The sequence below is a fragment of the Mustelus asterias genome, chromosome 15, assembly GCF_964213995.1.
Source record: "Mustelus asterias chromosome 15, sMusAst1.hap1.1, whole genome shotgun sequence".
NCBI lineage: Eukaryota > Metazoa > Chordata > Chondrichthyes > Carcharhiniformes > Triakidae > Mustelus > Mustelus asterias.
Window position 1 is genome coordinate 31,145,106 of NC_135815.1, and position 17,115 is coordinate 31,162,220.

Here is a 17,115-nt window from a genome sequence, read left to right on the forward strand (position 1 = left end):
CGAAAACTTATACAACTACAGCCATGCTCAATTCTTGGTTCCATTTTGTCCCTTTGATCAGCAATGGCTCAGTTGGTAGCACTCTCACGTCTGAGTCACAAGATTGTGAATCAAGTCCCACTCTCGGACTTGAACACAAAAGCCAAGGTCAACTCTACAATGCCGCTCTTAATGAGGTGCCATTTTTAGGATGAAGCGTTAAACTCTCAAGTGGACAAAAATGATACCATGGAACGACTTCAAGATGAAGCAAGTTAATACTCAATTGATATCTTGTCATTGATATATTTTTGATTGTGGAACATTGCTCTGTGCAATTGTTTGTCACATTTCATTACAAAAGAGGCTATACTTCAAAAAGTACTTTATTAGAAAGCATTTTGGGATATTCTAACGTTGTGAAAGATGTTATATAAATGCAAGCTCTTTTTTTCTTTTACACCACATTCTTTAATATGTTTCTATTCATTCCCCTCAGCTTTTTCATCTTTATTCCTTACTGCAGTTTCTTGTTTTGTTCCCTTTTGGATGATTTTCTTTCAACCGCCAGTTGTTAATCCAAGATATAATGTTATCCTATTATTACAGCGGTATGCTATTGGAAACATATTCCACTTATCCTTTACTGATTTACCAATTTTCCAATCAATTGACCTGAGCTGTACTCTTATTCACATAAAGTTGATTGATTCTCAGAATGTCTGAATTGCATATATAGCCAAATTCGATAGCATCGCAAATTTATCACCCAAGGGCATCACAATTTCCATTCTCTGTATGTTATCTGGGTCAGTTAGCATTGTCAAGTCAAATTGTGCAGTGTCTTGGTTGACCCACTTAGACATGAAGCCCATAGGCTTCAAGTTTATGAGCTCTCCACTGGCTGGAATCATACCGAGCACAAAGGAAGACGGTTGTGGTCGTCGGAGGCCAATCATCACTGATAGCAGTGTTTAGTACTGTTTGTGATACATCAGAAACTGAACCAATCCACATGAATGTGCATGTCCTCCTGGACAACATTCAGGCTTAGGCTGATAAGTGGCAAGTAACTTGCATGCCACACAAGTACCGGATATCCGACCAAATCTAACAAGAGAGAATTTAACCGTTTCCTCCTGACGTCAACATTACTGAAGAGTGATGGATTAATGGAATAGTTATGCCAATGAGTGATATCGATGATGAATGTCACTGACATCAGTAGTCATGTGTCAGATTCTTGAGAGAGGGTGGGGATGGAAAACACTGTACTCAGGTTCAACATACTACGCCGCAACCTGTTTATATACAGAGCTAATGAACCAGTTTAAAGCAAGTAACAAGGGCAGGATAATTGCTTCTCTGCAATATAAGGGAGTGACAGATTGTTGATTCTCTCGACTTTGTTCACAATAAACACACATCCTTATTAAATGAGATGCTGACATACTTCTAGGAATTCTAGAAAAAAAAAAACAGGTGATAACCTGCATTTGAGCAACTCAATGTCCTTCCTGGAACAATTTTTAAAGTTTTGAGTAGAACCAGTGGAATTTCAGCCCACAACAATTGAGGAGGTTTATTCAATCAGCAAAGAATTTCTTTTTCATTCCCTGGATGGATATTGAGGTTGGAGAATCTCTCAGTTCTTTCCAAAGCTAGGCCAGAGGTTGCTGATACAGAAAGCACTGCAGCAGACAGTGAACATAAGAACATAAGAAATAGGAGCAGGAGTAGGCCATCTAGCCCCTCGAGCCTGCCCCGGCATTCAATAAGATCATGGCTGATCTGAAGTGGATCAGTTCCACTTACCCGCCTGATCCCTATAACCCCTAATTCCCTTACTGATCAGGAATCCATCTATCCGTGATTTAAACATATTCAACGAGGTAGCCTCCACCACTTCAGTGGGCAGAGAATTCCAAAGATTCACCACCCTCTGAGAGAAGAAGTTCCTCCTCAACTCTGTCCCAAACTGACCCCCCTTTATTTTGAGACTGTGCCCTCTAGTTCCAGTTTCCTTTCTAAGTGGAAAGAATCTCTCCATCTCTACCCTATCCAGCTCCTTCATTATCTTATACGTCTCTATAAGATCCCCCCTCAGCCTTCTAAATTCCAACGAATACAAACCCAATCTGCTCAGTCTCTCCTCATAATCAACACCCCTCATCTCTGGTATCAACCTGGTGAACCTTCTCTGCACTCCCTCCAAGGCCAATATATCCTTCCGCAAATAAGGGGACCAATACTGCACACAGTATTCCAGCTGCAGCCTCACCAATGCCCTGTACAGATGCAGCAAGACATCTCTGCTTTTATATTCTATCCCCCTTGCGATATAGGCCAACATCCCATTTGCCTTCTTGATCACCTGTTGCACCTGCAGACTGGGTTTTTGCGTCTCATGCACAAGGACCCCAGGTCCCTCTGCACAGCAGCATGTTGTAATTTCTTTCCATTTAGATAATAATCCAATTTGCTATTATTTCTTCCAAAGTGAATAACCTCGCATTTGTTAACGTTATACTCCATCTGCCAGATCCTCGCCCACTCACTCAGCCTGTCCAAATCTCTTTGCAGACCTTCTACGCCCTCCACACGATTCACTTTTCCACTTATCTTTGTGTCGTCTGCAAACTTTGTTACCCTACACTCAGTCCCCTCCTCCAGATCGTCTATATAAATGGTAAATAGTTGAGGCCCCAGTACCGATCCCTGCAGCACGCCACTAGTTACCATCTGCCAACCAGAAAAACACCATCCATATGTTGGACAGATACAGGAACCTTGTTTCCTTGTAACTTATTTACAAGAAATGTGTTTTTATGTTGCCTTAGAGGTTCATCCCATTGTAGAAAAGGGTGTGGCCTTATCATCATATCCTTAATAATTTTTCCAATTGCCATTGGTAGAGCAAAATGGCTCTTTCTTGGAGAAAGTAATGAGGACGAGACTGTTGTAGAACTGAATCGCTTGGATAATGAGATCCCGGAAGTTGGCCCATCATTTCATTCAAAGTCTCTGTTGGATTTTGAGGAGTCAGCAATGTTTCCAATGGCAGAACAGCATTTAGATCCTTGTTCCCCTGAACCTACTAATGCTGACCATGTAGTGTCTTCCTGGGAAAATGTCATGCTCAATCCCAAGTTTGTGTCTATATAGGATCACACTGCCAAAGAGTTGGTAGCACCTGTTTCTAGCAGTGAAAGTCAATTGATGCAGTTCCAGTTGAAAGTGTTCTTCCCACTAGAACTAGGAAACTTGTATACAAGAACCTAGTTTCCAGGTAAGTTATTTACGACAAATTTATTTTTATATTGCCTTAGAGATTCATCCCACTGTAGAAAATGGTGTGTTCTTATCATCATATCCCCCATAATTCTTCCAATTGCCAAGGTTGAGCAGCCTCACAGAGAAAAATGTGGCAACGTTACCACTGCCCACAGAAAGTCAAATTCTATCCAAAATATCATCAGGAACTCATCGGTTCTTCCTTTCCAGCAATGTTTACAGGAACTTTGTTGTTTTTCTCGTCGTTCAGATTTATTAAAATCTCAGATTTTCAATGTCTTTTTTGTCTTTGATGGAGTTGATGATTTATCCTCTCAATTCTTTTTCCAGTGTGCTTTGAGAGAACAGAAGATTCCAGAGTCCTAATTCCTTCTTTTCTAGTTAGAGAGTGTCAAAGGTTGATGTCCTCCAGTCTTCTCTCTTGTATAAGTCTTTCGTTGCAATGGTTCCATGGTGCTTACAGTTCAGCGGTCCTGGAGTCTACTCAATGATTATTAGTAACACTGCAAAATTGCTGTCCCATTTTGCTGCTGACGTCCAAGGAAAAGAAGAAAACTCTCACATCTCCAAGACATCTTCCCTAAGGGCTGAGAACAATGTGGGAGTGACTTAGGGACATGTGCCAGACTCCTGAAAGAAAGCGCAAGAGAGACAGAGAAAGAGAAAGAGAAAAAGAAAAGATGGAACACAGAAGCAACATGACTACTCTGTAACATGTTATATATAGTGTTAACAAACCAGTTCAAATCAAGTACAAGAGTGAGACTAGTCATGCATCAGCATCCATAAACTACAGCCTCACCAAGTGTCACAGTTCACGGTGATATTATAAAGCAATTACCACTGCTAAATCTCCAACCATGGCATCCCACCACTGACCAGAAACTTAACTGGATCAGCTATATAAATACTGTGGCTATAAGAACAGGTCAGAGGTTTAGACTTCTATAGTAATCAACTCACTTCACTACTCAAAGTTGTCCACCATCTATAAGGCACACTTATTGGGATGAGTGTAGCTCCAACAATAGTCAAAAAGCTCAAACGTCATCCAGGACAAAACAGTCTACTTGACTGACACCCAATGCAACACCATAAATATTCATTCTATCCACCACCGATGCATAGTGATGGTACTGTGCACCATATACAAAAGGCACACCAGCAACTGGCCAAGTCTCCTTCAACCGCACCTTCCAAACCTTCAGTCTCTACCACCTGGAAGGTCAAGAGCAGCAGACGAATTAGAACACCAACAACAGCAAGTTCTCCTCCAAGGAATCCTGACTGGAAACAATCCTGACTGGAAACTATATTGCCTCCCTCTCACTATCACTGGGTCACAAACCTGGAATTCCCTTTCTAATAGCACTGTGGGTATACCTACGCCAGATGGATTGTAGCAGTTCACGAAGACTTCTCACCTTCTCAAGGACAATTATGGATAATCAAGAAATGCTTGTCTAGCCAGTGACACTCTCATCTCATGGGAGATTAAATGAAATCAAATTTAACCAATTGAGCAACGCAATTCTTATTTTGTTGTTTCAAGGCACTATTCAATTTTTTAAAGAATAAATCCTTTAAGCAATACTTTATGCCATGACCTACTGGTAGTCTTTCATTTTCAAATGAAATCGGCTAAAGGCTGATAAGTCCCCTAGACCTGGTGGGTTACATCCTAGGATATTAAAGGAAGTGGCTACAGAGATCGTGGATGCACTGGTTGCAATCTTGCAAGAATCCTTAAATTCTGGAAAAATCCCAGAGGATTGGAAGACTGCCTATGTAACACCAATACTCAAACAAGGAGACAAAAAACAGGTAACTATAGGTCAGTTAGCTTAACATTTTTCATTGGAAAAATGTTAGAGTCCATTACAAAGGATATAATGGCAGAGCTTTTAGAAATGCATAATATAATCAAGCAGAGCTAGCATGGCTTCATGAAGGGGAAATCAGACCTGACAAATCTTTGGTTCTTTGAGGTGGTAACAAGCATAGATAAAGGGGAACCATTAGACATAATAAGGTACTGCACAAAAGGCTACACAATCAGATAAGAGCCGATGGTGTTGGGAGTAGGATATTAACATGGATAGAGGACTGGCTAGCTGACCTTATTGAGACATGTCGGATTCTTAGTGGGCTTAACAGGGCAGATGCTAAGAGTCTGTTTCCCCTTGTAGGAGTCTAGGGCCGGACCATAATCTCAGAGTATGGGGTCACCCATTTAAGACAGAGATGAGGAGGAATCTCTTCTCTCAGAAGGTGGTGAATCTGTTGTGTTCTTTCCCAGAGAAGGCTATAAAGGATGGGTCATTAAGTATGTTCAGGGCTGAGATAGACAGATTTTTAATCAGTAAGAGAATCAAGGGTTATGGGGATAAGGCAAGAAAGTGGAGTTGATATATCAGATCAATGATGATCTCATTGGACGGCAGAACAGACTCGAAGCGCCAAATGACCTACTTCTGCTCTTACAACTGATGGTCAAATGGAACAATACCCAAAATGGTTTGCCAAATAGTTTGGATCAACCTGCTTAGCTTCCTTGGTATCCAAAACACGTAGGGGACTATCTTGTTGGCTCTCGTGCCTTAACAGAGGTCCTCAACAGCAAGGGTCATGTATGGTCCCCAAAGATCGGGGTACATGCGGCTGACTTCCCGCATGAATAGGCTCCGTCCATTCCCCTTACTGGCCAGAATCATGCTTTGCCTCATTTTTTTCCCTAAATGCCATATTGAGAACGCACCCAAAAATGCATGCGATTCTCTCCCGTTCACACGCTCGTTCAGCGCTTAGAATATCTTGGTAAGATTTCCCCTGTAATGTCCACACCATCTAACTTTCCTTTCTTCTTACTGCTAGGATGTTCCATAGAATTTTATGTTATTTTCATTACATAATCTTTACATTTAACCTTTTGAGTACAGAGCCACTTTAGCAGTTGTCACAACAATGAAGGTTTTCCATCATAGAGCATCCATAAACACAACATGAGTAAAGGTGATGACAAATCTGTATCTGCACAAGTGAGGGATGATTATTTTTCTTCATTAGCTGACTTGGAACTAACATTTTGTTAGTCTAGAAGTGGGAATAGGCAGAGAGGTGTTGAGATTGAAGCATCAAAATTTCAGATTGGGGTGGAGAACTGAGAACACGCAATTGCAATATGAAAACTTTTTCCCACACTCCTTTCAAATGTAGAATTGCAACTGAAAGGTAGGAATTACAACCTTTCCCATTTTCTCTCCCTGCTGATGTCTAGTATCTGTTTAGTGTCACTAAACTGACCAAGCAGATACATGGGGAAATTGCAGATACACAACATACAATTACAATTTCATTAAATTTCTTTTGCATGACATTAACAGAACAATTACAAACCATTTTCTAATTTTCTCAAAAATGAACTCAAATATTAGTGTTATTTTATAACATAAAACATTATATTTGAATGTTTTAAAGCACTAAAGTGGTACTGCAATTGCTAATTTTATTAGATTTATGAGCTGTACAAATACAATGCCATTCCCTCTTGAAGATATTGGTTCATGTGGTGCAACAAAATAACATTCTTACCTTCATTCAGCATGTCTGAAATATCTGCCTGGTATCGAGAACCTACTCTTATTTCTCCTTTGTCTGCTAGAAGTGTTTTCTGTGAGGGATCATAGACCAAGGAGTAGAAAAAGCCATCCTACACAATAGAAAAGAAGTATTTGAAAATTACTATATGAAAATTGCCAAACATATAAATAAACATTTTTACAAATCATAATTCAGCTCCAAACTTACATTAAATTTCACTTCCCATAGAATAACAGAGGATGGGCAGTCTAAAGATGTGCATCACTGCCTTACATTTGCTTGGTCATTCACAGATATGTACACTGTCACAATAAGCGATGGTCAACCGAAACTGAAGCCAAATTCTAAAGCCATGTTTTGTCTTAGAATGCAGAGACACAAGGATATTACTGAAAAAAGAGACATGCTGTAGTCTTGCACTTGTCAGACCAAACACATGAATGCCAAATTTTAAACAATCACAATTTATACTATAGGAGAAAAGAGTGCTGATTGGTCGATTCTGATTCCCTATTGCCCTGGGGTAAACAATAAGGAACCAAAGACTTGCCAAGCCCCCCAGGTAATTCAAAAAGGGAGCAAGGTTTAAACATACTCCTTTGTTTTCAGAGAACGAGTCGGTGCATATAAATGCCCTTTCCAGCAAGAACGGACGAACATATTATATGTTGACTGGTTATCTTAAATTGGTTGTTAATGTAGCACTCAGGATTATTCAGCAAGTGCTGCCAAATTGCAGTACCACATCTAACAATAGATAGGTTTTTTTTAATTCTTTCATGAACGTGGACGCTGCTGACAAGGCCAGTATTTGTTGGCATCCCCAACTGCCCTTGAACTGAGTGGCTTGCTAGGCATTTCAGAGGGCAATTAAGAGTCAACCACATTACTGTGAATCTGGAGTTACATGTAGGACAAACCAGGAAACCTTCCAAAAGGGCGGCACGGTGGTTTGCACTGCTGTCTCACAGGTGTGTGTGTGTGTGTGTGTGTGTGTGTGTGTGTGTGTGGAGTTTGCACACTCTCCCCATGTTTGCATGGGTTTCCTCCATGTTCTCCGGTTTCCTCCCACGGTCCAAAGATGTGCAGGTTAGATGCCCGGTTAGATGCCATGGTTAAGGTGCCTGTCAGTGTCCTAAGATGCGTAAATTAGATGGATTAGCCATGGCAAATGTGTGGGGTTGCGGGGATAGGGCAGGGGAAAAGGCCTGGGGAAGACACTCTGTCAGAGAGTTGGTGCAGATTCAATGGCCTCCTTCTGCACTGTAGGGATTCTATGGATTCTAAGAAGTACATTTAGGCAGAGTCCTTGGCTTGTGGCATAGAGCACAAAAGCAAGCAAGTTACGCTGAACCTTTATTAAAAACATTAGTTAGACTCCAGCTCGACAGTTCTGGGCACCACACTTTAGATAGGCCTTCCTGAGGCTATAGAAAAGATGTACAAAAATGTTACTGAGGATGAAGAGCTTCAGTTAGAAAGGGAGACCAGAGAATCTGGGAATGTTCTCCTTAAAGCAAAGGAATGGGGCGGTCTTACTGAGGTGTGAGCAGTTTTGATATGGAAATATTTCTTCTTTATTATACAGCAAATTATGATTTGGAGAACTCTGTCTGAAAGGCTGGTGGAAACAGATTAAGTAGTAACTTTTAAGAGGTACCTACACAAACAGTTTAAGACAATAGAATTACAGGGCAATGAGAAAAAGAACAAGGGAGTGGGTGTAATTGAACTGCTGCATCAAAGAGCTGGCACAGATACAGTGAGCTGAATGAGCTCATTCTTCACTGTATCATTCTAGATTCCAATAAAATTGTTGCTGTAAGCTTGATAATCTGGACCTTAGGGCTTGTTGATACTGCTATCAAGTGGCACTCAGTCACTTGTAACCAGCTCACAAATGTTCAAGTTGGGTTCCACCAGAAACACTCAATCCTTCGAACTCCGACAGTCAAACAAGTTACAGAGATATGGGAGAGTGACTGTCTTTGACATCAAGGCAGCATTTGACCAATTAAACCTGAAGTCAATGGGAATTGGGGCAAATTTTACCACTAGTTGGGAGTCATATCTAACAAAACGAAAGATGACTGTGGTTGTTGGGAGTCCAATCTTCTCAGCCTCAGGACATTAGTGCAGGAGTTCCTCAGGGTAATGTCTGAGACCAAACCAGCTTCAACTGTTTCATCAAGGACTTGTCCTCCACCCTAAGATAAGGATTATGGCAATGATCAGTTATATTCGCAACTCCTCAGGTAATGATATAGTCCATGCCAGTATACTTCAAGACCTGGGCAACTTGCAGGTTAAGCAGATTACTTGTCAAGTAGCATTCACATTACACAAGTACCAGACAATGACCACCAACAAGGAAGAGTCTAACCACCTCCCCTTGAGATTCAATGACATTATCATCAACCCTCCACTATTATTATGCTGATGGTTACCATGAACCAGACAGGACCAATCACATAAACACTGTGGCTATCAGACCAGGTCAGAGATTGAGTATCTTATGACAACTAACTCATCACCTGACTTCCCAAAGCATTTCCATGAACTACAAAGCACTAGATAGGAGTGCGACGGAATACTTTCCACTTGCCTGAATGAGTACAACTCAAACAACACTTAAGAAATTCAACATCATTTAGTACAAAGGTGCTGACATGATTGGCACCCTGTCACTTTTACCATTCACTCCCTCCACTATGGGCGGCACGGTAGCACAGTACGGGCGGCACGGTAGCACAGTGGTTAGCACTGTTGCTTCACAGCTCCAGGGACCTGGGTTCGATTCCCGGCTTGGGTCACTGTCTGTGTGGAGTTTGCACATTCTCCTCGTGTCTGCGTGGGTTTCCTCCGGGTGCTCCGGTTTCCTCCCACAGTCCAAAGATGTGCGGGTTAGGTTGATTGGCCAGGTTAAAAATTGCCCCTTAAGAGTCCTGAGATGCGTAGGTTAGAGGGATTAGCGGGTAAATATGTGGGGGTAGGGCCTGGGTGGGATTGTGGTCGGTGCAGACTCGATGGGCCGAATGGCCTCCTTCTGCACTGTAGGGTTTCTATGAATACCAACAGAACTTGACTGTACTGTGTACCATCTACAAAATGCAAGATAGCAACTTGCCAGGGCCCCTCCAACTGCACCTGTCAAACCTGTGGTCACTACCACCAGCAGGCACATGGGAACAATGCCACTTTCAAGTTATAAACCAATGGGAATTGGAAATATACTGTCATTCCTTCGCGGTCACTGGGTCAAAACCTGGAACTCCCTCACTCAGTAGCTGTGTCAGATGGACTGCAGTGACACAAGGCAGCTGCTTACAATCACCTTCTCAGGATATTTATCAATAAATGCTGGCCTTGCCTGTGCAATGGACAGAATGTTATGGGTTTCTTTCTGTCCACGAGCAATACATTTTTCTGTGAAGTGTGTAGATTTTATCTTCAGAATGATGTTTCCAGTTTAAATAATTCCAGCAGCAATTCTTTTGTGAATTTTCACCATTAGTGTTTTTAAAAAATCACTTGATTCACTTACACTGTAACATACACCAAGGTTAAGTACAGATGAAGAAAAAAATTACAACTTGGGATTTTTACAGTTGCTTTCATAGCAGGCCTGTAGTTTCTTTGATGAGTTGATGCTTTGGTTGGAGTGAAGGTCTAGGTAGGCAGAGGTTTCTCAGTAAGCTGAGGTTCTTCTTGTAGTTGAATTTCCAGGAGGTTGGTTCTCAGGTGAACTTGAAGTTGGGATGGTTGGGAAGAGTCTTTCTCCCACTTTCACATTTTTTCTGTTTATTATCTTGGCTGCTTAGGGACTGCAGCTGGTCCAATGACTTCCTAATGACCTCTCATTTACTGCAGAGTTGATTCTTGCTGTCTCAAGAGCAGGCAACAAACATGCCTCTCTCATCTATATGACCTGTTGCATCCAAAGATATTTTCCAAATAAGGTAGGTGATCAGGTCAACTTGCATCCCATCCTGTGTTGTCAATTAACAATTTGAAATTTATCCAGTTTAGGTTTGAATGAGGGAGCATTGTAATACAATGGAAAGTCGATGGGAACTCATTCATATTTGTCTATCGTAAACTGAAACTCAATGTGTCTTTTGTCCGTGATGAAGCAGAAAGACAAGTCAGCTGGAATGCTGTGGCCCTTTTGTTGACATTCCATCCTTAAACAAAGGGATGTATGAATTTCTTGGATGGCTGTGAAAGTCCTTACTTAATTAGGTATTTACTGGAGTCACAGGTCTGTATGGAACTGTTACAACAAATGTTGCATGAGTTGCAGTGGCCATTTTTAACAGTGAAGTTTTTATTCAAAATTTTAAAATATGGTCTAAAAGTTCGTAACATACTGGAGCATGACACCCACTTCCCAAGAATGAATTTTAAAAAAATAATCTTTGAACACACTCTAGCCTGGCAAGTTTTGGTAGTTATCAATAGAGATGTATTTTCTGGATTAAGTATACAAACAGTGGAGTTTGCATGTTCTCTCCGTGTCTGCGTGGGTTTCCTCCCACAGTCCAAAGATGTGCGTGTTAGGTTGATTAGCCATGCTAAATTGACCTTAGTTTCGGGGGGATTAGCAGGGTAAATATGTGGGGTTATGGGGATAGGGTGGGATTGTTGTCAGTGTAGGCTTGATGGGCTGAATGGCGTCCTTCTGCACTGTAGGGTTTCTAGCATTCTATGATTAAGCCAAAGCTTTCTTAAATTCTAAAACAGGACAGATGCTAGGAGCACACTTGTATATGGACAACTCATTACAACCCGTCATGAAGTTAAATAATTGAAGAGAGGTGAATTGTTATTTTCATTGTTAAAAAATCCAATTAAACAAAAGAAATCAAACCGCTTGTAGTTATTATCATCAGTCCAATAACTTACCTCCAACTCCCGCAGCTTGATTAGTTCTGCCCTTACAAGAAAGATAAGCAATACTATCCGCTTCCTGCAACACCTGGGTGTGCAAGTCCACAGATCTTTGAAGGTGACGTCACAGGTGGAGAAGGTGGTGAAGAAGGCATATGGATGCTTGCCTTTATAGGACGGGGCATAGAGTATAAAAGTTGGGGTCTGATGTTGCAGATGTATAGAACGTTGGTTCGGCCGCATTTGGAATACTGCGTCCAGTTCTGGTCGCCACACTACCAGAAGGACGTGGAGGCTTTGGAGAGAGTACAGAGGAGGTTTACCAGGATGTTGCCTGGTATGGAGGGGCTTGGTTATGAGGAGAGATTGGGGAAACTGGGGTTGTTCTCCTTGGAAAGACGGAGGATGAGGGGAGACTTAATAGAGGTGTATAAAATTATGAAAGGCATAGATAGGGTGAACGGTGGGAAGCTTTTCCCCGGGTCGGTGGTGACGTTCACGAGGGGTCATAGGTTCAAGGTGAAGGGGGGGAGGTTTAACACAGATATCAGAAGGACATATTTTACACAGAGGGTCGTGGGGGCCTGGAATGTGTTGCCGGGCAAGGTGGTGGAGGCGGACACACTGGGAACGAATTAAGACTTATCTAGACAGCTATATGAACGGAGTGGGAATGGAGGGATACAAAAGAGTGGTCTAGTTTGGACCAGGGAGCGGCGCGGGCTAATTGTTCTTTGTTTCCCGTTTCAAGGTTTCATTCTATGATCATCTTGCTGGTGCCAGTACAGAGCGAGACTGCGGATAGTTGGGAACCTGTCTCGGGGGCAGGGAATTCATATGGTGCTCGTGGAAGTGGAAATGAATAGGGTTGGGAAGCATTTTCCGATCAGGGCCAGTGTGATCTCCTGGACTCGTTTCGATCGCCTCAGGGGGTCGGAGAGGAATTTCCCAGATTTTTTTTCCCCATATTGGCCCTGGGGTTTTCACTCTGGGTTTTCGCCTCCCTGGAGATCACATGGTCTGGAATGGGGGGGTGGGGGTGAGTTAATAGGTTGTGATGAACAAAGCATCGTAGCTGTGAGGGACAGGTCGGTGGATAGGATATTAGTATGTAGATAGGCTGGAAAATTGGGCGGGGATCCTGGATTCAGGATTCAATCCTGGACCGGGGAGCGGCGCGGGCTTGGAGGGCCGAAGGGCCTGTTCCTGTGCTGTATTGTTCTTTGTTCTTTGTACTACTCCCATTTTGTTCTGGGTCAAGCAAGTTTCAAAATGTTGCACAATTAAACTGTCATCTTTAAAAAATTAGTATTTTAAATATCGATAAAGTACAATTATAACAAGAAAAACAAGTTAATGGTCTGGGAGAAATCACAGAAAACAAAAAGAGATCAGACAGAGCAAGAGAGAAAGCTACAAAGAAAGCAAGCAACGAAAGCAAAGTAACATCCAACATTGACATAACACCTTGCATAACCTTAGGGCATGAGGGAAGGGGGTCATCAGCCACCCCTTCAAGGGATAGCTCTTGGCACACAGGAAGCCATCCATCCAATCTTGCAGAAGTTACAAACAGCCTTGGTACCTGGGAGCACTGCAAAGTACACCTGATCTCCCTGGATAACGGGCACATACTTGAAGAATCTGTCTCCCATGATCACAGACAATTTGTACATTCATTGAGTACCCCTTCCTGCTGATGAAAGCCCATGGCTCTCCTGCTAATGCCCTGATGGCCACATGCATGCAGTCTATAGCAACCTGGCTGTGGGGAAATCCAGCTATAACCCTGAATCCTTGTGCTTTGTCCGCCTGGCTGGCCCCTTCTGTCCAGTAGTAGATGAATGTGCAGACATGTCTAAAGATGGCACCACTCACTAGCTTGACACAACTATGTGTGGCTGATTGAGAGATGATGTACAGATTCCCCACTGGCCCCTTGTAATGTTCTAGGAAATTTAGGCTAAACTCTATACTCATACAGCTACACACACTATCACAGAGATACTGCTACTGCTGAAGTGGCATTTTATCCTGCCCCTGGATGAGGAAAGGCAAAACCATAATGGGCACCCTTATATTTTCCCTGTGCAACAAGCTAAGAATCAGACAGGAAAAATCACTGTCAATTGGATCTTTAATGGCCTCCACCCTTCAGTTGTCAGCAGACGCGCATCCAAATTCACGCATGTGCCCACCAACCTCAAAATCGTGCGCATGCCCCAGCCATGTAAAATTCTGGCCATGGAGACTTTCCATTTGACCACTCAATCCAGAGTGACACTCTTCCAGCCATTCAACATCAGACGGTAAGCCCAATTTTTTGAGACTTAAAGTTTATTTCATTTAATCTCTTTATTATTTGTTCTTCACTTTTATCCTTATGGCTGGTAATAAGTAGCAACAAAGGCCGAAAAGAAAAGATTCCTTGTCGGGTACTGTTACAGACAGGAGTGGGGTTAGTTTAAACAGCGCTGATTTCTCCTCACGCCAACTAACCATAAAAAGTGATTTGCTTCCCCCTTTACAAGCGGTTGTGTATTTCCCAAACTCTCAGCTTTGGTGGGATTCAATTTTCTATTAATAACTACACAGATAGGGCTTGCACACGCTCAAAGGCAGGACAACGGGGCCTCCTTTCACTCACAGAATTAAAAACAGAGGGGGATAGTGAAGGAAAGGTTGGGTGAGGACCACAGAGAAAATAATTATTGTTTCACCCCTCCAGAGTGCAGAATCAGAGTTCAATGATGCATTCCTTCACAGAGGTCGAGAGACTGAATGATGCTGGATAATTCACTTTTCCAGGAGAATCGACTTCCACAAAGAGTGAGGTATGCAGAAATGAATTATTCTTGTTCGCGATGGTACCAAAGATTTGGTAGAAACAGTGGAGATTGGGTCAGGCATTCAAACCTGAACTAAGCCCCTTTTCTGCATTGCCGCTTGGTAGATGGCAGATTGAGCTTTGTAGCTCCACAAGGAAATATTACAGGTTCCACCAGCTAGGTGCTAATTTCGCATGATTCCCAACTCTTCACTTTGGTTTGGACAAAGGGTGCATATTCCTTTGTCTGGGTTCATGAGGTTGTTAATGTTCCAAACATTAAGAATTTGAAAGGAAGGTTGTAGGGCTCTTTGTCCTAGCAGACTAGATGTCCTCAGTTGGCCAGACTGAGTTCAAAATGCAGATGGCCTTGGTATAGTTCCCTTTGCATTTGGGAAATGCAAAGGTTGTTAGCATCTCTTCTGAGATAATGAGGCACAAGTTTCTGTGATACTGCCAAATAGTTGTTATTGTTTTGAGGGTCACAGCTAGACATCATTTCATCCATTTTAAAAGGTCACTGTCCAGTTTTAGCATTAAAAAAATTAGTCATAATATACAAAGGTAAATGTTCCGGTCCTGCCTACTACAAGGATCATCGCAGGTGGGACAGAAAATGTGACAGACCATTTAAAGGTCTGTTGACCTTGGGCAGGAATTTCCAGTCTTGGGGCAAATGCGACTGGAAAATCCCACCTATAGTGTGAGGTAAACTGAAATAGTTTCGTTTGTTTTTTAAATTGAAAACACAATAAGAAAGTTAGCATCAAACCTCTTTTTTTGAAACCAGTATTATCTGCTTAATTTCTACAATTAATTCTTTAAAACATTAATCACCAAAAATATGAATGCATGAACCAGAGGTTAATTGTAATTAATTGACAGCCCTAACACACACATAATTTGTAAAGTAAAAGCTACACGGAGTAACTACTGTGCAAAAATTAAGCTTCCCTATTGTCTGCCAGCAAGCGTCGTTAAAATCAAGTAAATAATTTATATTCTATTTTAATAAATTATTATTCAAATGTAATAAGGTACCTCAACATAAATCTTACCTATTTCTTACGAAGATAAACATTGGAAGTAAACCGCTACAGCTTTTTGAGAATTATCAGAAGCATCTCTCCCAAAGCACCATTTCAAATTTTAAATCAGGCAACTAAAAACATTAAAACACCAAACTTGGCCGCTTTTATCACAGCCAGAGATTAATTTTCTATTCTCCAACCCAGATTTTAAAAAATATACGAACTGCTGTAATTTTAAATATAAGTTGCTGTTATTGTTAAATAGACATGGTTAAGAAATTGATTAATATACATTTTTAAAAATTAATTAAGGTTTTTATTGGGTGAATAGGGGAAGACTATTTTCACTAATTATGGAGTCTGTAGTAAGTGGCCGTCAATTTAAAACTGTCACCAAAACAAGGAGATCAAGATAAATTTCTGTACATAGGACATTGAAGCACAGAATAGCATCACGAAACATGATAGCATCAAGGAAAAACTGGATAAATGTTTGAAACAAAGAAAGACGTGGGCTATGGAAAGAGCACAATGCAGTGGGATTAGAATTGGATTGCTCTAGCAAAGAGCTGGCATGAACACGATTGGCAGGATGACTTCCCTCTGTGCCGTAAGTGTCTCTATTCTAAAGAAATACTCGAGGGATCTGCTGTGGGTTTTGAAATTCACACATCAGCAGTTATATATTATGTAAAATCAGCAACCCTTCTTCTCGCTCATAATGGATAAGCGCCAACATTCCATGAACCATGTTATTCTGTAAATGTTGGAGAATTTCTAATCATCGTATTACTAATTATAACATGGCATACAGTGAGATAAATGTATCAGTGCCATTTAAATCACAAACATCCCAACATTTCAATTTTTTCAAATACGGCGATATTACTTTTCACATAGAAAAGACACCGAAGATAGTTGGAGTCAAAATTTCAGCACCCACAAAAAGTTGCTGGGAGATATTTTTGAGCAAATGTCTGTCATAACAATATCAAAAACACTGGTCAATACTTTACCTCTTTATCCAAATAGCAGGCCACTGACTCGGTTTCGTTCAAAAGTGAAACACCACATTTGCCCCTAAGGGGAAAAATACATTTAGTTCAGCAAAATTCCAAATAAAGCCATGAATTGTTTTCAGTAAATAAAAAAAGAATTTAAAGCAAAGCCCATGCACTGGAGTCGCTATGATCTGGCTATCAATCTTGTTACTGAGTTGCCTGCTTTCTCCCTTGCCTTCTTAAGCAGCAGCTTTTTGTAATACCTGTTTCTGCACCAGGTCTCTGCCTCTCCCCTGAGTCAGCGTGTATACCTCTGCTTATTTAAATTAATTAACCCTACAATTTACACTGCTGCCTAAAAGAGGGTGAAAGGAGGTAAGGGAATACCTTCCCCCAATTAGCAAGAAACATGTTAATCATTCTTACAATGTGAAATGATAAGCTTTGAATTCAGGAAAATAACTGAGGTTTTTGACCCCTTGTGAACTGCTGC

At 41.4% G+C, this 17,115-nt stretch overlaps 1 protein-coding gene across 3 annotated transcripts in view; it reads right to left on the minus strand.

Annotated features, from left to right (window-relative positions):
• The window catches only part of mta3 (metastasis associated 1 family, member 3), a 233,063-nt gene that overhangs the window by 148,409 nt on the left and 67,539 nt on the right, over window positions 1-17,115 (minus strand). For all 3 annotated transcript variants that reach the window (XM_078229698.1, XM_078229697.1, XM_078229699.1), the window contains exons 5-6: window positions 16,638-16,701; window positions 6,865-6,982 (exon numbers count right to left, since the gene is read on the minus strand). In XM_078229698.1, the coding sequence (XP_078085824.1) occupies window positions 6,865-6,982; window positions 16,638-16,701 (182 nt within the window). The remainder of the gene's footprint in view (window positions 1-6,864; window positions 6,983-16,637; window positions 16,702-17,115) is intronic.